This window comes from Leopardus geoffroyi, chromosome B2 (genome assembly GCF_018350155.1).
Source record: "Leopardus geoffroyi isolate Oge1 chromosome B2, O.geoffroyi_Oge1_pat1.0, whole genome shotgun sequence".
In the NCBI taxonomy this organism is placed as follows: Eukaryota; Metazoa; Chordata; class Mammalia; order Carnivora; family Felidae; genus Leopardus; species Leopardus geoffroyi.
The window spans coordinates 35,610,436-35,635,376 of record NC_059332.1 but is presented as its reverse complement, the minus strand read 5'-3'; the positions used below and the strand labels follow the sequence as shown (position 1 = coordinate 35,635,376).

General features: G+C 45.8%; 1 protein-coding gene across 11 annotated transcripts in view; it reads right to left on the bottom strand.

Annotated features, from left to right (window-relative positions):
• The window catches only part of CB2H6orf89 (chromosome B2 C6orf89 homolog), a 45,345-nt gene continuing 20,404 nt past the window's right edge, over positions 1-24,941 (bottom strand). For 8 of the 11 annotated variants that reach the window (XM_045498013.1, XM_045498012.1, XM_045498016.1 and 5 more), the window contains 5 exons: positions 13,155-13,309; positions 12,888-13,027; positions 11,592-11,721; positions 8,431-8,554; positions 1-5,366 (listed from right to left, as the gene is read on the bottom strand). In XM_045498013.1, coding sequence (XP_045353969.1) covers positions 5,272-5,366; positions 8,431-8,554; positions 11,592-11,721; positions 12,888-13,027; positions 13,155-13,309 — 644 coding nt within the window. In that variant the 3' untranslated portion in view covers positions 1-5,271. The remainder of the gene's footprint in view (positions 5,367-8,430; positions 8,555-11,591; positions 11,722-12,887; positions 13,028-13,154; positions 13,310-24,941) is intronic. The other 3 variants (XM_045498019.1, XM_045498020.1, XM_045498017.1) reach the window with 2 other exon arrangements.

Genomic DNA, 24,941 nt, shown 5'->3' with positions numbered 1-24,941 from the left:
GTTTTTATCAACCGACATACACACTTTTAATTGCAAAAGTAAAAACTTTCATTACATAAAACTTTAATTTACATACATTCTTTACACGGTGGGAGTCGTACGAGTTTGCAGCACATTAAGTTACTGTCAACATTCTGCACTGGACGCATTTTAGAACAGCTCACACTATTCGGAGCACATGTGCTTGGGACAGGTGTCCATCTGCCTCTGCCTGCTGGGACCTTTCCCGGTTCCCCGAAGATGCACGGTGGCTGTCCTGCCTACCTCCGCCCCCCGTCTGGTCCCCCGGCCTCAGTGTCTGTTGCTGCCTCTTCCACGGGAGGGAGCGGGGAGAGAGACCACAGCTAGCTTCTGAGGGTGAAACTGTAGCAAGAAGTTTGGAGGGGAAGTTGCCTGTCATGAGACTAGGGGTTCCTGGGAATGCCATGTGTCTGTCTGATCCTGTCACTGATTCTTGTGCATAAGTGAGAATTTGTTCCTAAGAGGGCCAAAAGTGCCCCAAGAGGCTGGAATTTGAAGGCTGGGACACTGCTGGTCTTTGAGTAAAGGTGGCTTCACAGGATGACCTCACCTACCCCACAGAGGTGTTGTGAGGAAACGAGGGCAATCGAGCTTGGCACAGAGCTGAGGTCTGGACTCCCCAGATTCTGTCGGAAACTCTAGACTGCTTTCCCTTCTCTACACAGGTGCTTGCAGCTGGGGCTCACGGTTGGATTCATGCCGCCGACAGACGTGCTAAGTGCAAGAGAAACGGTCGGGTCAGCCCCAGGCCTCCACTAGGAGTTACATAACATTTCTTCTCTCCACTTTCTGAAAAGCTCTGGACATTTCCCAGTCTCCGGAGAGAGGAAGATGACAGATGTATTTAGCTCTAATGCTTAAATTATGCAGGGCAGGGAAACCAGACACTAAGGGACCTGGACATCAGACAAGCTGGCTGGAGGACCTCTCACCAAGGCCAGCACTGCGTCCAAGGGTGGGCCCGACTTGGGTGTGGCGCACAACAGGGAGAGCACCTGTCCATCTTCTTGGAGATGCTTTTGTGGAAGAAGCCGCTGGACATTGGGAGGCTGGGGGTGAGGAAGCCAGGGAGACACACGCTGATGGCGACACAGCACGCTCCCAGAGCCTCCTGTTTTTCCTTTGCTACGGGGCTATCTCTATAAGCACCGGCACTTTCCTAGCCTCCTGGCCCTGACACCATCAGCTCTGCGTATAATATGAACAGCTCCAAACATGGAGAGAATCTCAGTCTAGAATGCCATCTAAAGCACATCTGTGGCATGGCCTTCCTTTGACCAATTTTGGTGCGTGATGGGTCACCGCTGAAAGTTAATGAGCAAAGAGTTGTGAACTCAGGAGAGTTTCTCCCCCATCACTAGGAGAGCTCAAAAGCCTAAAAGACCCCTCCGATTAGTAACGGAGTCTCAAAAGGTAGCCTAGGTTGCCTCTCTCCATGCAACCAGACAGGCAGCTTTCTCTTTCCCCTACAACTTGGGCTTCTCCTGTGGGCAGGGATTAGATGAGAAGGGAACATGTGCTCTGGGGTTTTGAATGTTCATCGTGGAGGCCACTGGTTAAGAAGCAACTCATTCCCGACTATATTAGAATGACTGAGGCCGTCACCTGCAGCTAAGGAACTTTTGATTTTTATAAAAATTGTTCCTCCACAGAGGTCTATGCTGGAATTTGGAAGAAGGGAACAGAAATGAGGACTGAAAAACAAGTGAGGTAAACTCTAAGGGGACCCACAACTGGAATTGGGCAGAGTCCCTCTTCTGGTCACACATCTGGAAACATGTGGGGATGGGAAAATGGCTGGACACAGTTGTGTTCCAGCCACACTCACTCTTAAAGAGTTTTCAAACAGGGAGGGAAAAAGTGAAAGGATTTTTATAAAAGTCATCTGGTTAAATTCTCTCCTTTTCCATTTCTGTCCAAGACAGTTTTGAAAACAAACCCTGAAGAGTTCCCGGCTTGCTGACCCCCTCCCTCAGTCCTCCTCCCCAATGGGGGCACACCCGAGACAATTAAACCCACATCTTCATTCTTGGGCACCACACTGTGCTGAAGCAGGAAAATAATACACTGCAAAACCAACTACCTATTGGCCAGCAGTTAACTGGGCTAAGCCCTAGTTGTCCGCAGGGCTGAGTAACGACTAAAGGAGATCACGTATATGGAGACACTCTTAGGATGGACTGGACGAATGTTACTCTTCTTTCTCTCAGAAAATGAGCCCAAATCTGCTCACTTCTAGACTGTTTTGTTTTTCACCAAATAAGTAGATTCTGTTTTGTTTCATTTTTTTAAAGATTTCATTTTTAAATAACCTCTGCACCCAACGTGGGACTCAAACTTACAAACCCTGAGACCAAGAGTCTCACTCTCCGCCGACTGAGCCAGCCAGGCACTCCCTAGATTTCTGTTTTCATAAACCGTATTATTTTACTTCCGCTCTTCCCTAAAACAAATTGGAGATAAGGGAAGAAGATAAGTTCTGCCTCTTTCTATAAGCCTGAACCAGTACAGCGTCTTGTCAATACTGGACTCCTCTGGACCTCAGGACATCTGGAGGTAAGCGCTTCAGACTGCTGCCAAAGCAACCTTCCTCCCCACAGAGCTGATCTGGGGATCCAAGTCTCTACTCTGGGAACCTACAAGCGAACCCAACTCATGTGCGGAGGTCACCACGGTGTCACCTCTCAGTAACCACTCAACAAACTTGCGAGTCCCTGCGGTTTTGTACTTACTGTGGTGGTGGAGGTGGGGGGTTGGTTAGGTGGCCCCACCATGCCTCCCCACCCTTCTTCCTCATCTTGATGACCCTCTTTCGCACACCGGGTCATGTGGAAGGACTTGTGCTGCTTCCGTGGGGGAGCCGGGGGTGGGGTGGGTGAGCAGCACCCTCACACAAAGCCTTGGGGAGAGACGGACTGGCTGGCCACTGTGGGTCATTCCTGTAGGAAGCCATTCCTGTACCCTGCTTATCAGAATTGCCTTGAGGATAAGGCCAATTACTTCTATGTATCCAGTAATTAAGAGCGGAAAACTCTCTGTGGAAAATTTCCTAACAGAAATCTACCCTCAGTTCTGAACTGGGTAGACTTTAAGTAACATGAGTCGGAAATGCATGAAAAGTCTCAGCTTATCTGCGGCTACACCATTTTTTGTGGAGCTCGACAGCTCAGGGGCTTGGGGGACTTCCCAGGGGACACTTCAGAAGAGCGACACATGCAAGAGCGACAAGAAGAAAACTTTTCCTAGTCTTTAAAGTTTTGAGTTGAAGTGGGTATTTTATGAACATTCGTGGTGTGAAGGGCAGGTGGGAAATGGGGAAGGAACACGGGGTGATTCAAAACGACAAAACAGAAATCTCAACCATCAAGATGGTTTCTTTTTCTACTAAGGAACCCTCTCTTTCGTTAACCCGAAGGGCCTAATTTAAGAAAACTCTGAAGAACTTGTTTACATATAAGCCTTCTCCGTGCGCAGCAGGGGTAAGGACACTGCAAAGGCTCTAAAAGCTTGCGCAAAGCTGGCCTTGAAATGATCCCTCTGATTTCAAACCTCTTAAATCATAACGGCTTAGCAGCATGAGTTTAATATGGACAAAAAATTTTGTTTTTCCCGCATTAACCCACACAAGGCGCGGACTTGTTTAAGAAAAAATTCCCTCAGGTACCATTCATCCTAGTTTCATTTAAGTCCGTGGAGGCAGAGTATTTCCACCCTGAGCTCCGTGAACCATGCTTCTCCTTTACAAGCTCACAAACCAGCCCCTCAGGGACTTGATGATCCCCACTGCTGCTCATGAGAGGGGCTGAGAGAGGGCCCAGGGACGTCCTTGGAGGTGCAGGGGTACGTCCAAGGATGAAGGGGACCCTGCAAGAAGTCACACATTCTGCCCTCACCACCGCCTGCCATTAACCCTGTCACGGCCACCTGGATTCATCTGATTTCTGCAATTCGGAACCAGGGGCTACAGTGTGGTTTTTTCCTTCAGCTGGGTGATGGCATAGGGCCAGAGGCCAGGTATCTAGCAGCATCAATAAAAGAATAAAGGGGGGGGGGGGTAAAAAAGGGAAGAAAACTATGTCCTCATTTACACCATTTGGTTAATACACACTAAAAGCACTTGGAGAAAACAATGACCATAGTGAACCACCCAACTGAAAGAACATAGCTTTATACTGTCACAAATAATAAAAATACCTCACCTTGTTTCCCAAGTACAAAGACAGAAATCATTTTGAGACAGAGGATCCCACAGTCGCACACCCAGCTGGCAAACACGTGGGGTCTGGAGCTCCTTCCCCAACCACATTACAACATCAGCTTGACACATCTGTAAAACATCTTCCCTGTGGAAAGTTGGACCCTAAAGATCAAACCCGGGGAGGTGCCCTCTCCCCAGGCCAGCGCTCTAACTCATCCCCTCTGAAGACACTTGGTAAAAGCGACCCAGCTGACAGAAGCGGTGCTGCCTCAGCAATAAAGGGCTCTGCCGAGGGAGGACCAGGAGTCCAGCTTCTGAGAAACCATCCAGATAGGCGAGCGGGAAGGGAAGGGAAGGGTGCTGGGGGTGGGGGTGTAGGGGAGGGGGGGCCGGCATGAGAACCTGATGAGATGGAGGAAAGTATTACCTCGGCAATTACCATTTCAATTATAATCAGACTCCAACCTGATGTCACTGAGACTCCAAGGGCCATGGACACTGGAAAGGCAGTGCATCTCTTGAGTACAGTGACATTACTTAATCTTGGTTCTAGATTCCATTCTGCTTGGGAAACTGCAACAGCTTCTTTAATTGACCATGGCTTTCCATAAAAGTATCGGGTGGTGTGGCCAGGAAGACAGGACAAGCAGGCCCACCTCGTAAGGGATGGCCCTGAAGTCAGGACCTGCTGGCTACCCTCTCTGTGGCCAGGGAGCCAGCAGAGGGGATCACACCACACAAGTAAGGGAAGGCATTAGCCCTGTTTCCTGCCTGGGGGGCAGCCTCAAGGCTGCGGTTCCAGAAGGTGTGGAAGAGCCCAGTCTCTCACAGACAGATACCGGCAAAATCCCGGGGCCAAGCAGGGAGGCTGGAAGAGTCGGGAGGGCCAGGCTCTGGCCATTGCCTCCAGCATACAGCTGGCTCATACACGCATGCATAGGGCAGATAACTAAGTAACCTTAGAAAGTGGTTTCCTCATTTCTGTTTTTATTTCTCCCCTTTCGATCTGGTCTTCGGACCTCAAAGTTGTTCCTCTGTACAGTTCTTGTTTCCTATAGTTCTGAGAGGGTGGTTCCATCACAGATGACCAAAGGCTGGACCCCTCTGGCTGTAACGTAGACCTTCCAGTGGGTGGCACCGGCATAGCCTTGAAGGGAAACAGCAACAGGAAAGCAGGTGAATGGCAGGGACTGGGCACACCTGTGGGCACGAACAAGGCAGGTCTCCCTGGCATAAATATGCCGTTATTGGTCCTCTCTGTAACCGGATGTCCAATGGGAGCCACTACGAACCCAAGTGCTTCATCACCACCACTCACCTGGCTAACTATGACTCACAACTCAGCAGATTTACAAAAGCAAGATGCTCTAGATGAGGCTGGTGCTGGGCATCAATTCTCAGACCCATCTCATCTTCCTTGGCAAGAAGATACGATGAGTTCTGAGGGAAGGAGGACCCCCCCATCCAAGTCTCCTAATGTTATCGGTCACAGGGCCTCATTATAGAACATCCAGAATCGCTCAGACCAGCACTTCCTAAACTGTGTTCTGCAAATAGTAACATGCTGTTAGGATAGTCCAATGGGTTCCATGGTCAAGGAAGTTTGAGAAAGTTTGAGAAACACTAGGTTCCTCTAAGGCTTCTGGAGACTTCTGTACACTAATGTGCACTATGTAATCACAAGACAGGCAGTTCCCCAAATCAACTGATCCAACAGCCCTATTTGCCAAGGGCTTTTCTAAGGGGCTCCTGTTCCCATCCCTAGGGTCATCAGTGATCTGAAGAACTGTTTAGGAAACACTGACCCTACATTATTTGAGTAGAGTAGGAAGGTAGACTTAAAAGCTTTAAAAACTTGGAACACTTCAATAAACTCCTGATGGAAAATTATCTAGAGTGCGACATACCTTACCCATCATTAAATTGAGAGCACTGAACAGAATTTAACCTCTACTTAGTGACTCAAGAAAGGCCACTATGGGGGTGCGTGAGTGGCTTGGTCGGTTAAGTGTCCGACTTCGGCTCAGATCATGGTCTTGCGGTCCGTGAGTTTGAGCCCCGCATCTGTGCTTGCTTTGGATTCTGTGTCTCCCTCTCTCTCTGCCCCTCCCTCGCTCAGACGGTCTCTTTTTCTCAAAAATAAACATTAAAAAAATAAAAAAAAAAAAAGAAAGAAAGAAAGGCCACTATGGGCAGTGACTCATCAACCACGGCAGGTGGATGATGAAGCATTCTTGAAAATGCTTCTCATCACAGGTTTTCTGGTGATGTGTATTCCTGTCCCCTTCCTGTCTGCCTTCAGAGGACAATGCTTACTTCGGCAAAAACCATAGAACCTACTTGTCACAGTGCCATTCTTTAGGGCCCCCCAAAATGCTAGAGCTGCCATCTGTCCTACAAGCACTGAATTATTCTCCTTTGCTGTCAGGGTCCGCTTCCTGTGCTCATCTTTAACTGTGGCAGCCGCAGCCACCGCTTCTATTTCTGCCACTGCTTCAGAATCTCACTGTCCTCCCCAGCCCGCCCTACCCCGTTCTTCTCCCAGACCTGCCCTCTCCCTCTTGTTGTAGTCAGTTCCCCATCCCTTCTCCATGTTGCTGTCCTGTAGCTGGCCTTTCATGCCCACAGGGCTCCTTTCCTTCTCGTCAGCAAGCCAGCCAGTCATAGCCCGGCAGGTTATCATGCTCCGGATTTTCGGCTTTTCATTGCTATTCCCACCAGCCTTTGATGCTCAAAGCTTCTTTGATCACTGCCAGCCATCCGTTTATTCCCCCTAATTCTTTAATTGGCATTCTAGAGGTTTGTGGGATCCAGGAACCTAAAATTTGGATAACTAAGGTGTTTCTGTAGTTGTCTGAACTGTCTGGCATTTGCAGAACATAAGACAGAGACTTTTTCAAGCATAACTACGCACTCTCAAGCCCAAATGCCATCCATACAGGCTTGTGCAATAGACATGCCTCATGGAAGGGTCACTCCGCTACAGGAAAATAGCTTCAAAAACAATTTCTACACAAAAATCCTCTTCTTTGCAGTAATTCCCAGGGGCCAGGCCAGCTGTGCTCCATTATCAGTTAACGCTTAATTTCTGCATGATTTTCATTTCTACGTTGAAATAAGTTATGTAACATGGATTAAAGCCTGTCATGGTTTGCAGTCTGTATCCTACTTCCAAATGGGTGAAAGGTTTCCAGGGACTGGGGTCTTCTAAAGAGGTAAAATTAAAAGAAATCAATTGGAAAACCAGTCTGGGCTCTGTCAGGGACCCTAGGCTTCCCCCTAGGCTTTGTGAGGCAGGAAAAACACAGAGGGCAATAGTGATACTTACCATCTGCTTCCGCCAAGAAAACTCTACTGTCAAACTGATTGCTACGGACAGCAGTTGATTCAAACTTGTTTCTTTGGAAAGGATTTTTAGAATATAATGCACAGAATAAGCCACAGTTGGGAAATCATGGAGCCAACGGTGAGTCATGACTGTGAGGCTATGACTTGGCAGTGGGACCCACACGGAAGGGAATATTTCCTCATGGGGTCATTGCCCTTACAAACTGCTCGCACTGTGTTATTAGCAAAAGAGACACAGAGAGGGTTTCCTCAAATCTAGAATTGTACCTCCCCTGGCCTGCCCCTGGTGAAGGAGACACTTAAAGCTTGATGCTTTGCCTAGGTGATGGGAGGAACTTGGGATGGTCACCTCTCCTCTCTGGGTCTCAATCTCTCATCTGTAAAATAAAGGATTGCTCTAAAGATTTGCTTCTTTTTTTTAATGTTTATTTTTGAGAGAGCATGAGTGGAGGAGGGGCAGAGAGAGAGGGAGACAGAGGGTCTGAAGGGGGCTCTGCACTCTCGGCAGGGCTCGAACTCACGAACCGTGAGATCATGGCGTGAGCTGCAGTTGGACGCTCAACCGACCGAGTCACCCAGGTGCCCTTAAACATTTTCTATAATGCCTTCCAACTTGAAGTTTCTAAGACCAATGGAACACATCGCACATTCTAAATATATATAAGTCGAGGCCCTTCTCTGCTACATTTCCTTATTAGTTGTTCTACCGAGCATAAATACTGACTCTGTCCATAAAGGAATGCTCTTTTTGACTCTATTTAATTGAAGCTTTCTGAAGACAATATTTAATTCTTAGCATATTTTCTGAGTTAAAAACTACAAAGATCCTGAAACTGACCTTGCCCCCTGGGGGCCCCACCTACCAATATCCCCTGGCTCTAGCGGCATCGCCACGGACTGGCAGTGTCTTCGGCACTGGGAGGGAGGGATGAGCTGCAACATGGCCTCGCCGCTGCCAATGATAAATAGGTCATGCATTCTATGCATCTGGAGAGGAAAAAAAAAAAAAAACAAGGAAGAAGAGGAAGGAAAAGGAAACAAAATAAAACCCAGTGGCACGGGAGATGAACGTACACAAATCTGTCTATATATGGCTCTGAGTTTCATACCAGCCTAAGCAACAAAGAAAACAGAACCAATAACACAATTCGCGATTATGTCCGAAAGACAAAAACAAACTAGTTTCTCCTAAGCATGGCATCTCCTGATCTTGAGACCAGGGTGAAATCTCTTCTGTGGGTTCTCCTAAAGAGACATCCTCAACAAATAGCCCGAATGTAGATCTAGCACGAGCTTCGTAATTCATGACTACTTCTAGCCACAGCTCCAAAGTAGGCTAAAGGCAAATCATCTCAGTGCAATTTAACAGAAGTCTAGCAGAGGCCAACACATAGTGGTCTAAGTATACAATCTTCTGAGGGTCTGGTGTGAGCCAGATTTTTATTTTTTTTATTTTTCTAATATTTATTTATTTTTGAGAGAGACACAGAGTGTGAGTGGGGGAGGGGCAGAGACAGAGGGGGACACAGAATCCGAAGCAGGCTCCAGGCCCCAAGCTGTCAGCACAGAGCCCGACGTGGGGCTCGAACTCATGAACCGTGAGACCATGACCTGAGGCGAAGTTGGACGCTTAACCAACTGAGGCCACTCAGGTACTCCAGCCGGATTTTTTTAGAGAAACAGACGGTCTGCATATCCTTTGGGCAACGCAGTATCATTTCTAGGATATTATTTCTTACTGCCAGAGTTTTGATGAGAATTGAACAGCAGGAAGTTCAAGTTCACTCTTTCGGGCAAGACCTAGGTGAGCAGATCTATCCTGCTACTGACTAAAAAGTAGTGACAGTAAGATTGGCCTCAGAGTTTGAATACCAAGGAGACAACTGGGCTATGCATGCCCACAGGTAACTACTGCACCGTGAGGGATACCAATGCCGCCAATAGGCATTAAGGGCAACCTGCTGTGTGCCAGGAACAGCTGCGAATGTGGCGCTGGGGTAGGCAGGGAGTAGGGACAAAGGGAGAAGCTGACCTTGCTCAGGCTCCTCTTCCTATCTAGATGGTGAGAGAAAACCTTCAGGACCTCACCTCCCTGTCCCCTCCAGGAACAGCCTTTCTGTGTCCGCATAGCGCAAGGGTCCGAAGTCTGACTCCCTGGGCCGTGTCCTGATTTTCTCTTCACCACTTGGGCTTCCAGAGGTTTGGTTTTAGCTCCATCTTCTTGTGTCTCCAACCCTGGGCTCTCTGTTGCTCTCAGAGCAGGCCGTGGCCACGACTCCGTTTCCATGGCAACACTAGAGCCATTCAACTGCCACCGTCATGACAGAAGGAAGACTAACTAAGGAGGACTACTGGCTTGCAAATGACTGGCAGAAGCCCTGACATCTGCGGTCTTGAAGAAATTCCAGAAGACCAAAACCAAGTGGATGTATCTCTTTTTCATACAGGCCCCGAGAGGGGGCAGAACCAGGTTCCTCCCCACCCAGGATGGGAAGAAATGGACACCAGGATGGAGCAGGCCAGACCCGGGCAACACCGTGGACTGGGTGAGGTGGGCCTTGGAGCCCTTCACCTCCTTCCCCAGTGCCTCGCCTCTTACAATCAGACCCCACTTCTCATCTTCTATCCCAAGGTTGCCTCTGGGATCCCAGGCGCACAGACATGTGACTTTACCAGGGTCTAGGGGCCCAGGGATGTGGACAACAGGGCGGAGTAACAAGGCTGAAGAAAAAGGAGAGCCTGGGCCAGGGCGGGGAGCAGATGCTCTAAGAAACCAGACTCTCAGGATTTTTGCCTATTTGGACCACTCCCCTTCCCAAAACATGCTTGCGAACCACAAGATGACTCTGATAGGCGTCTGAGTAACTTAGTATTTACCCTGTTGGCGGGGTTCCTCGGAGTCCCTGTTAAGCAGACTGGTGAAATTAACTTCAGATTCAAGTGGGAAAACCAAGATAAAGATAAAAGCTTTCGCCCCAAATTGTATCATAATTATGAAGATGAAATCATACTGGGGCCCGGAGTTCTAGCTGGGGACAGCAGAATAAACGTCTTTAAAATCTGAGGCAAGATCCCAGCACCTCCACCCTACTGCTGGCAGACAGAAGTTCTCACTCCTAGACAAAATGATTGTTTTTATAGGCTTTGAAATTCCTTTAACACGATTCAGCAAATCTGGAGCCAAACAATAGTATTGGGAGGTTGAAAACACAACCCGGAGTTGGTAGGGGTCACAGTTTGGGAAATTTCATCCTTTTAATTCTTCCAAACCAATCCAAACTCAAAAACGGTCCTCAGGAATGAGACTCAACAAAAGGGCAATTCAGAGAAAAGTAAACAGACACAACTCAGAACAGCTTTTACCCAGTCCACTCGCCCCAGAGGGGTAAAAGTGGGCTCTGGGTACTTGGCCATGGACTGAGCAAGAACTGTTGCCACCCAAACTAGTCTGCCTGCCTTGGGCACGTGCCCATCAACCCTTTTGTCCCCAAACCTCTCAAGCTTTCTGCTTAGCTAGTTCTCTACCCGAAGTTTCTTATTTGTTTATTTCTGGGGAAAGCCAACCTGGGAATTGGGTGGGTAGAGCCCTCCTATTAACTTCCTGTGTCCTTGGGCAAATCATTTACTCTCTCTGGGGCTCAGTGTCCCTAGCCACAAAATGAGTAAGTTGGGGCATTCATTTACGGTTTGCCTGCTTTACACTTTGAGGTAGGGAACTCAGACTAACTGCATGCTTGGGTCCTTTCAGATTTTAGGATTCTACTTCCTAATGTAGAAAAGTAGCTTGCCCCCAAGTGTCTAGAGCAGGAAACAGATCTGCAAGGTAACTAGACTTTAAGCATGCCTTCATAACAGGGCAGGCCACACCAGGTCCCCTGGCAAGCAACAGGCAGAGAACTTCAGGTCATGTGGATGTCCCTTCAAGTCACCCTGAGTTGACACGTAGGGAAGGAAGGGATTACGACATCAGCCCCGGGGCTAAGTAAGGAAAAGCCTCGACCCAAGTCCTCTCAAAATGTCCTACCTTACTACCCACAATAGGTTCCGGTTGAAGAAGGAAGCACTTTTTTATGGAGGCATCTTTTGGAAATGGCAGGTAGGTGAAAACAGGAAAAAGCTCACGTAAAATGTGTGATCTGTTTAGAGGTCTTCTCCTGTAAAAGTTTGGAAGAGACAGAAGTAATTCAGCTGGGCAAGCCGGCCTCTATCTCCATGACGAACAGAGCTAAGCACGGTGGGAAAACTGTGGGCGGTGGGTAACGAGGGAAAAATATCAGGACAATATCTTAAGTATCAGGTTCATGAGGAACAGTCATGCCAAATCAATTAACTGTGACATGCACAAGCACACACACAACAAATGCCACGATTTGTACGTGTGGGTGGGATGTTTATAAAATCCAGCTAAAACAACATATAGAGGAAGGAAATAAACGGTCCATTCATTCTATCTTGGAAAAGAGACTGAAGTAACAGGCCAGGCGGGAGAACAGAAGGGAGGAGGAACGGGCAAAAATCATGAACCTAAGGCGCTGTGGCATGCGGTGGGAAGCCTGACTAGTTAAAGTGAGTATTCAATCATGCAAATCAATGCATAAGTAAGAAATCAAATAAAGGTTTAAGAAAGACAAAAGCATTGAGAAATTATCTAACAAAAAGGTCCAAAAAAAGCCATTTTAATTCTCTTTTGGAATGGTTCTAGATGGAAACTGGCTTTCTTTTCTTCTAGACAGAAACCTTCACCCCAAAAAACAGACCATGTCTTCTATAGGACACAGGAAGAAATGGGAAGGCAGACCTGCATTTCAATCCTGCCTGGGTGACCTTAAGCAAGGTACTTAACCTCTCTGATCCCCACTTTTCTGATCTGAAAATGACAATGATAATTCCTACTTCCTAGAGCTATTATGAGCATCACCAATGAGCAACAGGCACTAACCACCATGCCACACTGCCTGGCACAAACAAGGTGCCAGGAAATGAAGCTTCCCTTCTATTCTTCAGGCTTTCTCGTTAGCCCTCCGATGCTCAGGAGGCATTCTGTGTAAAAACATGCGCAGAGATAATCTGTGATGCTATTAGGCAATGTCAGTGTCCACTCGTGGCGACAGCCCTTCCAAGGCACCTCTTCGACTTCATCCTCTTTATCTCCCATCACTGGTTTTTCAACAGCGAGCTCCTGAGTATTGTCTGACTCGAAGAGGGTACTGGAGAGTGTTTACACAGTGCGGGGCATGGGAGGGTCTCAGGGGTACTGTTTGGACCTTCTGTCTGCCCCCTTGCCACCACACACAGACTAAGTGCCCTTTCCCGCACTCACCATGGATAAGGAAATGGGAGCCACCGCTCAGGAAGGCAGCGCCACCACTTGGTGAAAAGCCCTTCGGGGAAGCCCTCCGCCACCTCGGGGTACTGGCACAAAAAATGTTGAAGCTCCTCTGGCAGCAAGAGCTGGCCCGTCTTGACAAGGCGGACAAGAGCGAGACAAAATAACACAGAATTACTTATCAGGAATGTCACAGATCTTGCTGCCTTCTGGGCATCGAACAGATCATCTGTCAGGGGGAGAAGCGCGTTCCTTGCTCACCTTGATCACCAGAGGATGGAGTCTCTCAAATTTCTTCGGGGTGTCTTCCAGGAGCATCACCTTGAGGGGTAATTTCTGAGCACAGCCACTGCAGTTGGCAGGGATGGGGTCCGACTCATTCTGCTCACAACTGTTTGCCCACCAAGAGTCAAAGTCTGCGACAGGAAGGGACGTGGAGAAGGCAGATACAGGAAGAACACAGCGGGTAAATCTAGTAGCCTCAGCAGTGAAAGCAAAAAGGAGAGATATAATAGTAATTTTTATTTAAATTTTTTTTTTCAACGTTTATTTATTTTTGGGACAGAGAGAGACAGAGCATGAACGGGGGAGGGGCAGAAAGAGAGGGAGACACACAGAATCGGAAACAGGCTCCAGGCTCTGAGCCATCAGCCCAGAGCCCGACGCGGGGCTCGAACTCACGGACCGCGAGATCGTGACCTGGCTGAAGTCGGACGCTTAACCGACTGAGCCACCCAGGCACCCCTATAATAGGAATTTTTAAAAGCTAACAATGATAAGCACTGGTGACCTCTGAAAAGATACATATGAAATAGGTAGCCTCTGAGGAAGGGGCAGAGGGCACAGAGGATGGGGTAGGAAGGAGAGGTTATGTTCTTTATAATCTATACTTTACAGAAAATATTTTTTTAACATGTATATGTATCTCCTAAGTCAAAGCAGCAATGTCGACCAGTTGGTATATTCAGTGACGTGGGGCTGGAGAGGTAAATCTTCCACTGTTTTCTAACCCGTGACCCAAGCGTCTGAAAGTCTACAGCACTTGGGGGAGGGGCCGGCAAAGGTCCCATCATCAGTGATGAGCCCCACTGTGTGTCTTCTCCAAGTGGAGGCCAGGATGACTCTGGGAAAGGGAGAGCAAGAAAAGGGTGCAGAGAGAAGGGATGGAGAGGAGACGGGACCATTTCAGGGGCCCATCTCTGGAGCGAAGTGAGTTGCAGGTGCCCATCAGACAGTGCTCTGTCCCGGCTCAGAAGTGGGTGAGGGCTACTAACCATGGTTTCTACCCCTCCAAGGGCTGCAGGTTGGTCAGCAAGGGAAGAAGGGCCCACCAGCCCCTGATGTGAGTGCTAGTTGCCTGCCCACCCCCTATCCCTGGCTGGTCCTCCTCTGAAGGGTTGACTCCCTCTCTACACATCCCTTCTCAGTTTCCCTCTCCACCTCCTCCCTCCCTCTGACACTGTTCTGTTGATAGTGTTATTGCATTATTTCTTGTTTGTGTTCTGTTCCACTCTGGGTTTCATCTGTGTTCTTGGAGATTGTTCTTATGATAAACTCTAATTTGGATCCAAAATGCTTTCACCAGATGGTTTCTGATTAAAACCCAATGGAAACCGAATCGGGAGAAAGCCTAGAACAAAAGATAAACAGACCACCAAATGGGGCTGAAATGAAATCAATTCTCTGAACCAATAAACACACTTGGAAAATGACTCTTAACCAGAAAACATTTGCTGTGGCCGGCAGCAAGGGCTTTTTCCATGTTTTCTTAAGGCAGTAGTAGCGGGGCGGAGGAAATCCCCACCAGGGAAGGACTGTGTTTGTTCTCAGCACGTCTCCTGAGGACCCTCCAAACACCCTCCATCTCCTGCAGACAGATCCTGTGTTCCTTGAGGAGGCTGTCACCTCCCCTCCTCACCTGCCTTAATTGTGGACAGACTGTCACAGCCAGGAGACAATGCTGCACCCTTAAGCCTGCCAGGGGCCTCCAAGGACACCCGGGAACCCTTCAATGGAACCTGTTTTGGTGGCACACTGAGGCTGCAAAGTTATCCTTATTTTTCCTTCTGGAATATTTTCAAATATTCCTGATTAGAGGTCAAATATGAATTCCTGCCTAAATACAAGAACTTTGGGTAATGGACATACAGTGAGGCATAAATAATCTAAACATGTTATAATTATACAGCATTTCAGTTTCCAAAATCCTCACGAGGGAGAGGGAAGGAAGGGGAAAGTGGAAAGTGCCCGGCTCGGTGCTGGTCACCATCGCGTGCTGTATCATTTACCTGTTGCCGTAGAATTACTGAGGAGGCAGCGCTATTCTCCCTTTACAGATGAGCAAACAGAGAGTGACAGGAGACAGGCACTAACCATGAGTTCCCAACTGGGGAAGAGCACAGAGGGGGCAGCGGGGGAAACGAGAAAAGTAGCTGCGGAGGAAGGCCGTGATGCAGGCTTCCAGGGCATGAAGCACATCTGACTCTGAGCAAAACAAGGAACCATCAAAGGCCTTGGGCAGGGGTTTCCTGATGCTTTAGGAAGGTTATTCTGGATTGTGACTAGAGTGAGAAGAGAGAGGCTGGGAAGAGGACGACTGGGTTTTACTTTGTTTTTGTCTTTTTGGCGGTGGGTGGGGTGGCAGAAATTGTCCTGTGATGAGAGGTGAAATATAATGAGGTAAACTGAGGCAGCAAAGACAAAATCTACAAATCTAAGCAGCACTGCAAAGGGGCACCTGGGTGGCTCAGTCAGTTAAGCGTCTAACTTTAGCTCTGGTCATGATCTCGCGGTTCGTGAGTTCAAGCCCTGCGTCGGGCTCTGTGCTGACAGCTCAGAGCCTGGAGCCTGCTTTGGATTCTGTCTCCCTCTCTCTCTGTCCCTCACCTGCTCGCACTGTCTCTGTCTCTCTCAAGAATAAACGTTTTTATTAAAAATAAAATAAAATAAGATAAAATAAATAAATAAATAAAATAAAATAAAAAATAAAAATAAAAATAAAATAAAATATAAGCAGTGCTACAAGAATGCCTCTGCAGCTGAGACTGCCTGAATGCACCTCGTCTAAGAGAGCCCGGACACAGGAGACGCCAGACACCTGCAGATTCATTATGACATTTTTCTGCAGTCATGTGTCATATTCTGACGGAATCAGTTAGGTATGGCAATCTCCCCAGGAGATAAGAGTCATGTGTCAGGAGAAAGGGGGCATCTTCTCTCAATTTATAAAGGTGCCTCAAGAGCTAGCAGTGAGCAGTTCTGAACCTAAGAGCACAGACACATTATTTTAACTGTAACTTAGTTAATTTCAGTTTTATTCTGAACTTTAGATATTCTTGGGATTTCCAGGTAGAGATGCTTTCAGAAGCAGGTGGACGAAGAAAACCCTGGGAAGGAAAATCAGGAAAGAAAAAGAAAGAATAGAGTACTAAAAAGTGGACTCAATAAGGTGGCAGAATATAAGACATTCACATCCAGACACAGAAACATCAATTACTTCTTACTCTCCTGGCCACAGTCATTTAAAAATTGGAACGGAAAATGGCCTCTTTCACAACCAGCAATAAATTTAACAAGAAGGGCATAACATAAGACCTGAATAAATAAACATATCATACCGCGATCTTGGGCAGGAAGGCTAAATACTACAAAAACGCCAAGTCTACCCAAAAGTATATTCAATAGAACTTGGATAGGTTCCCACCAGAGTTTGCTTCTGATGAAGGTAGGAGTAGGGTGAGGCTGTGACAATCTCATTCTGAAGTTCATCTACAAGAGTAAATGTATAAGAACAGGCAATAATCCATCCCCTGCCCCAAGTAACTCTGGAAATAATTTAAGGGCCAGAAGGCATTCTAGGTAATACAAATGAATTACAAAGTATGGTCACTGCTTAAAATCCATAGAGGACACCCCCTGCAGGCACAGATACCATTGAAGAATACATTAAGAGGGTGCCTGGGTGGCTCAGTCCGTTAAGCATCTGACTTCAGGTCGATCTCGCAGTCCGTGGGTTCAAGCCCCACATCGGGCTCCATGCTGACAGTTCGGAGCCTGGAGCCTGCTTTGGATTCTGTGTCCACCTCTCTCTCTGCCCCTCCCCAGCTTACCCTCTGTCTCTGTCTCTCAAACATGAATAAACTTTAAAAAAAAACAATAAAAAAAAAAAGAATACATTAAGAGCCTCATATGATACACCTCAGGCAGATGGTGGACCTGAGGACCCTCACCCCTCACTGCTCATGAGTCACTGGATGGCTCGAGCCTCTCTCTATGCTGGGCATAAAGAGGGCAAGACTGGAGGGAAAGAGCATTATTTTATTTCTCCATGTAGATAAAACATTAAAAAAAAAAAAAAGGCGCCTGGGTGGCCCCGTCGGTTGAGCGACCGACTTCGGCTCAGGTCATGATCTCACAGTTTGTGAGTTCAAGCCCCGCGTCAGGCTCTGTGCTGACAGCTCGGAGCCTGGACCCTGCTTCAGATTCTGTGTGTCCTCCTCTCTCTCTGCCCCTCCCCCACTCGTGCTCTGTCTCTGTCTCAGAAATAAACATTAAAAAAAATTAAAAAAAAAAAAACAGCTTTATTGAGGTTTAATTCCCAGACCATAAAATTCATTCATTTAAAGTGTACAATTCATTGGCTTTTAGTATATTCACACAGTTGAATAACTATCACCATTATCTAATTATAAAACATTTTTATTACCCTAAAAAGAAACCCCATGCCTATTAGTAGACACTTCCCATTCTAACCCCTCTGCCGCCAGCCCTAGGCAACTACTCATCTTTTAGTGTCCGTGCATTTGCAGATCCTGGTATCTCAAATAAATGGAATTGTACAATATAGGGTCTTTTTTGTCTGGCTTCTTTAATTTAGCATGTTTTCTGGGTTCATCCATGTTACAGTGCATATCAAATGTTCTTTCCTTTCTATTGTCAGGTAATATTCCATTACGTGGATATACTACATTTTGCTTATTCATTCATATGTTGCTGGACATTTCTACTTTGGGGCTACTACGGACAATGCTTCTATGAATATTTGCATACAAGTTTTTGTGTGGACATGTGTTTCCAATTCTTCTGTGTACACACCTAGGAGTGGAATTACTAGGTCACTTAATAACTCTGTGTTGAATTTTCCAAGGAACTGCCAAACTTTTCCAAAGCAGCTGCGCTAGTTTACATTTCCATTATCTGCATATCTTTTTTTTGGAGAAATGTCTACTCAAATCTTTTGCCCATTTTCAATTGGCTTATTCGTCTAATATTGTACGGTAAGAGTTGTAGACAACTTGAATAAGAAAAAAATGAGGAACTTGCACTACTAAGTATAAAAACGTATAGCAGCATTCTATAAAGCTACTGTAATTCAGAAAGTACCGTCAATCCTCATTATTTACAGACTGATCTGTGAACCTGCCTACTCTCTGAAATTGATTTGTAACCCCAATCAATTCCTGTGGTGATGCAGAGGGGCGAACTCTAGCTGAGGTGGAAGCAGACAAACTCTACCTTTTTGCTTCACCTTCGAACTGTAAACGAGTGTCCTTTTGGCTACTTGGTGCCATGGTTTTCGCATTCTTACTGTGGTTTTGCAGTTCAGAATGGCTCCCAAGGATGCTGTTTGTGGGGACGGGGTATATGGGAACTCTCTGTACTTCCTACTTAACTTTGCTATGAACCCAAAACTCAACAAATAGTTCACTAACTAAAAAATGGCCTCGGAGCACAGTGCTAAAGTACTCTCTAGCGCTCCTAAGTGCAAGCAGGCTGTGATGTGCCTTCCAGGGAAAATACATGTGTTGGGTAAGCTTTGTTTAGGCAGGAGTTATAGTGCTTGTTGACGTGAATTCAGTGTTAATGAATCAACAATATATATTAAATAAGGTATCTTTAAACAAAAATATACATAAAACAAAGTCAGGTATTCATCACTTGATGAAAATGTGCCCAGAGACTCTCAGGAACCTAACTCTGATTTTCCCTAGGGGCAATGGGTCAGTAATTAGTAATTACTAATTAGTAACTAGTGCAAACACTAATTCAGTGTCTGCAGGGACTTCATAAAACATAACTACAGAAAATAATGAGAATTGACTATATCTTCTTATAAAGCAACAAAAAGTTTGCATAGACTTTATGAAACATAACTATTGCAAATAATAAGAACTATGTTCTTATAAAGTAACAGACAAAAAGTTTAATAACACAGAATAAAGAATGCAGTAACAAATCCGGCGCGCACACACACACACACACACACACACACACACACACGTGAGAATATTTGATTTGTGATAAAGGTCAATTTCAATTCAGTGAAGAAAGGATGAATGCAATAAATGATGTTGGGACAATTCACAGTAATTCAGAGAAAAATAAATATAAATGGTCTATAAAACATATGAAAAGATATCCAACTGCAATAATAGTAAAAAAAAATACATCTTAAAATAAGATACCATTCCTTAGTTTTCTAACTGGCAAAACAGTGACAATATCCAGTTCTGGTGAGCAACATATACTGTTAATGAAAGTTGGTATAAGTTTATGAAGACAATCTGGGTGGTATTTATTAAAATTGAAAATGCCCTTTAACCCAGCTATTCTACTTCTTCTAAGAATCTCTTACAGGAATAATAGTATATGTATATATGGGGGCACCTGGGTGGCTCAATCAGTTAAGCATCCAACTTCGGCTCAGGTCATGATCTCAGTTTGTGAGTTTGAGCCCTGCATCAGGCTCTCTGCTGTCAGCACAGAGCCTGCTTCAGATCCTCTGTCCTCCTCACTCTCCTATTGTATGCCCCTCCCCTATTTGCATGCACACTCTCAAAAATAAATTATTTAAAAAAACTTTTTAAAGGTACGTATATATGAATGTCCCAGGGGCATTTTATAACAGCAAAAAAACCCAAAAAAACAAAAAAACAAAAAACTAGAAATTTAAATTATGGAATAGTCACAGAATGGAATAGTATAAGATCCTGAAAAAATGTGTATACTGGGTTGAATAGTGTCCCTCTCAAATTCAAGTCTTTCTGGAACCTCAGAACGTGACCACAATTGAAAACAGAATCTTTGCAGATGTAACTAATTAAGATGAAGTCCTACTGAAGTAGAATGGGCCTTAAACCTAATCTAAATGGTATCCTTATGGGAAGATAAGAGGATACAAAAGACATATGGAGGAAAGATGGCCATGTAAAGATGGCCACAGAGACTGGGGTTCTGCTATCATGGCTAGGGGATACCAAGGATTTCTGGCAATCACCAGAAGCAGGCAAAGAAGAATCTTCCCTAGAGGTAGTACAGTCTTACTGAGATTTTGATTTAGGGGAGAGAGGCAGAGGGAGAAAGAGAGAATCCTTAGTAGGCTCCAAGCCCAGCACAGAGCCCAACACGGGGCTTGATCCCATAACCCTGGGATCATGACCTGAGCAGAAAACAAGAGCGAGATGTCAACCAATTGAGCTATCCAGGCACCCCAGATTTACTGTTGTTTTAAGCCACCCAACTTCTGGTAGTAGCTGGAAGTATTTACGCAACCTACATAAGACCTTTCTCTATGTATGTGTGTGTACCCAAAAGTATACCTATCTGTACAGCCATGGAAAAACTCAGAAGGATGTATATCAAATTGTTACCAGGGGTTGGTTTGGTGGAGGAGTTAAAGGGATCAAGAGAAATTTTACTTTATTAAAAGTGTATTTAAACATAAAAATCTTATACCTTTTTATTGTCTTTGTATGGGTTTTATGTATTTTTCAAATAGAAATGTCTTTGGAGGCCATGAAAACTTATGAAATGGAGGGTTCAGTCATCTTAAGAGGGCAGGCCTCTGGAGAGGTACTCTACAGGAGCAGAGACACTGGCCAGGCTGGCGTCCAGCAAAGGAAGAGGGGGAAGTAATGAGGAAAAGGGATCATTGGAATGGGGTAACTTATGCCATCCATCTGAATTAGGGGAGCCAATCTTCAAAAGGAAGAGCTACTTTTGATTTCTCTACAGCCCTGAGATCACCAAGGTGGATAAAGAAAGTGTTTATATTTTGGTGGGAAGGGACTGGGGAATCGCCAGGCGAATGGGGTGCTTCCTCCCCTTCCCATAAAATGCCCCAAAAAGGAGAAGTACCCAGACTCCCAACTTGGCCTCTATCTTTCCAGATAGGATGGCTTCACCTGATCTGTTCGCTATACAATCGGCTGGAACCATGATAGCACAAAGTGAGCAAAATCCCATCCTGGAAAATAGCCAGCGGCACAGAGCAGACCATTCCATGCCACTCCAGGACAGAGCTCTTCTCCGGCCACCTTACCTGCTGCATGTGCCTTCTTTCCAGCCTTCCCTCTCTTTCTATCCACTCTTCCTGCAGCAGCAGACAGAAAGGCCCATGGAAGTTGGATGGTAACTTCCTAACTTTCTTTTAATGTCCAAGGTTTCTTTGCTCCAAAAAAACCTCCTTATAATAGCTATTTTAAATTTTTAAAAAGTGTGACAGAGAAGTGAAACCCCACATATTACACACATACACTGGAATATTACTCAGTTATAAAAGAGAATGAGATCTTGCCATTTGTAACAACATGGGTGGACCGAGAGGGTACTGTGGCTAAGTGAAATTAAGTCAGAGAGACAAAGATGAATACTATATGATTTCATTTACATGTGGAATCAAAAAAAAAAAAAAAAGGGGGGGGCGCCTGGGTGGCTCAGTCGGTTGAGCGTCTGACTTCGGCTCAGGTCATGATCTCACGGTTCGTGAGTTCGAGCCCCGCGTCGGGCTCTGTGCTGACGGCTCAGAGCCTGGAGCCTGCTTCAGACTCTGTGTCTCGCTCTCTCTCTGCCCCTCCCCTGCTCATGCTCTGTCTCTCTCTGTCTCAAAAATAAATAAAAAAAACATTAAAATTTTTTTTAAAAAAACAGGCAGCAAGAGACTCAAAAAAACAGAGAACAAACTGATGGTTGCCAGAAGGAAGGGGGATGAGAGGAATGGGCAAAATGGGTGAAGGGGGCTGAGATACAGGGTTCCAGTTATGGAATCAGTAAGTCATGAGGATGAAAGATAAAGCATAGGGGATACAGTCAGTTGTACCATATTAGCCTTGTATGGTGACAGATGGCAGCTACACTTGTGGTGAGCACAGCATAAAGTGCAGACTTGTCCAATGACTATGTTGTACACCTGAAACTAACGTAACATTGTAGATCAATTATACTTCAACTTTAAATTTTTTTAATGTTAATTTATTTTTTGAGAGAGAGACAGCATGAGCAGGGAGGGGCAGGGAAAGAGGGAAACACAGAATCTGAAGCAGGCTCCAGGCTCTGAGCTGTCAGCACAGATCCCGACGTGGGGCTCGAACCCGAGCCATGAGACCGTGACCCGAGCTGAAGTCGGATGCTTAACAGACTGAGCCACCCAGGTGCCCCTATACTTCTATTTTAAAAAATGGACTCTAGAGGCACCTGGGTGGCTCTGTCCGGGTCCGACTCTTGATTTCAGCTCAAGTCATGATCTTGTGGTTCATGAGATAGAGCCTTGCACTGGGGTCCATGCTGACAGTGCAGAGCCTGCTTGGAATTCTCTCTCTCTGCCCCACCCCTGCTCACACATGTGTGTTCTCTCTCAAATAAACTTAAAAAAAAAAATATATATATATATATATATATATATGTATGTATACATGTACGTGTGTGTGTATGTATGTATGTGTGTGTGTATATATATATATACATTTAAGTGGACTCTAAACGTGAGACTTTAGGTTAGTCAACCCCCTTGCATATCAAGTTTCCTCATCTTTGGAAGGGACAGAAAAATGGTAACTACCTCTGTAATTGTTGTAAGGACTGAGAAAATACACAACATAGTACATGGTACGGTGCCTCCTACACAGTAAGTGCTTGACATATTTGTTATTATCACCTCAAATTTTATTTGCAAATAAAATAGTAGGGCATTTTCTGAGGTCCAAGCAGTTCATCTTTGGGCACTAGCCTAGACTCTGCTTTGGTCCTCAGTTCTAAGTCATTGAATGATTTACTCCTAAAACCACTTGATGTTGCTGGATCTACTCCAACCTTCCCTTGAAAGGTCATGGATATGTAAAGTTCCAATTATGCGGTACAGATACAGAGATACGCTTTTCCATTGTATATGAGACTATCTCAGACCTCCTCAGCATCAATGGGTGTCATAATTAAAAATTATAAATGCCTAGGGGCGCCTGGCTGGCTTAGTCGATAAAGCATGAGACTCTTGATCACAAGGTTGTGAGTTCAAGCCCTGCGTGGGATGTAGAGATTACTTAAAAATAAGATCTTTCAAAAAAAATTCTTCTTTAATGTTTATTTAGTTTTGAGAGAGAGAGACAGAAACAGAGTGTGAGCAGGGGAGGGATAGAGAGAGAGGGAGACACAGAATCGGAAGCAGGCTCCAGGCTCTGAGCTGTCAGCACACAGCCCGAAGCGGGGCTTGAACCCACGAACTGTGAGATCATGACCGAGCCAAAGTCAGATGCTTGATCGACTGAGCCACCCAGGTGCCCCAAAAATAAAACCTTAAAAAAAAAAATTACTGATGTCCCAAGTAAACAAATTGGGCCTAACATGCAGGAGCCTGGCTTGGCTGAGGGCAAAGATAGCAGACAGTGAATGTGGTGTAATGGAGAGAACACCACACTAGAATTAAGAAATAAAGGTTCGAGTGCCAGTGAGGCATTTTTAGCTGGGTGAACAAGTTACTTCACCTTTCCTGTCCTCAATTCCCTCTTTACAAAACAAGGCTATGTACTAGATCAGTGCTAAAGTTCCTCTTTAGCTCTAAGACTCAGTGATTCCATGGAAGGATGAAAGCCAAGAGGATGGCTGGTAGGATCAAAGTGGACATAAAGATATGAGGTTGGGACTGGGGGGGACTAAGAATGTGACCGTGAAGGGAAAACTATGGGCTAATCAGATAAAGGATTAAGTCAAACAAGTCACACATTACACATAAGGCTGTAGACTGGGAAGATGAGCTGGGTGGAATGCCTAGGAAAAGACTAGTTCAGGAAAATTCTAAAGGGCCAGGACTCGGAGGATGGTTTATCTTTGGACATGCAATGCCAGCCAGAAAAACCTTGTTCTGGGCACCAGGGAGTGGAAAGGAGGCATCTGGTGAGCTGAGAGAGAGCACAGAACTCCCAAATCAAACTAAAAGCTAGATTCTGTGGGTATAGTGTATAGCGACACCCTACTCACAGCAGAAGCTAAGAGCTCAGACTGCGAGGATAGGATGGGTTTGAATCATGCTTCCATGACTTAGTAGCCTTAGGACCTCGGGCAAATGACATAATGTCACTGTCCCTTGGTGTCTCCATCCTTAAAACGGGCATACAACCAGAACTTCCCTCACAGGGATAATGTAAAGATTAAATGAAGCAATATATGGAAAGCCCTTAGAGCGGGGCCTGGCATCTGGTAAGTACTAAATAAGTGTCAGCTTATTTATTTTCTGCTGCAGAGTGGGAGGCTGACGTGAGTCACTATGGAGTCCCTCCATTCTTCTCATCAAGAGAATTCAGGAGCAGGGTTTGCTACCCAAGGCTGAAACCTAGAAAAAGAACCCCACCTCTGCTGCCTCTTGTTCCCTGGGTGGAGTCAAGAGGAGAAACTACCAGAGGTCAGGTATTCACCATTGCTCCCAGTGCCCTCGGTCATTCCCAAGGCGCCACTGCAAGGAGTGTCAGATGATCCAGGGGCCTTTGACAGGCCAGCCCTTAGCAAACAATATGCTTGAGGGCTTTCCTTTAGGGAGCTGAATCTGCCATGCCATGTTCCCTCTACATTTACTTCAAAGGTGCTGCTAAGTAATTCTAACTAAAAGGCAGTTGTTCATTGGTACCATGATATCAGGAAGGATAATTTTTTTTTTTCCTTTTCTAGCCCTCTTACAGGCCCAGCAGTTCCTATTTCTTGTACCTAATTCTCCTCCATGTTTCTATTTATCCCTTATATTATTATGTATTCTTCAGTTTCCTTCCAAATGCTATGCAAAATGCT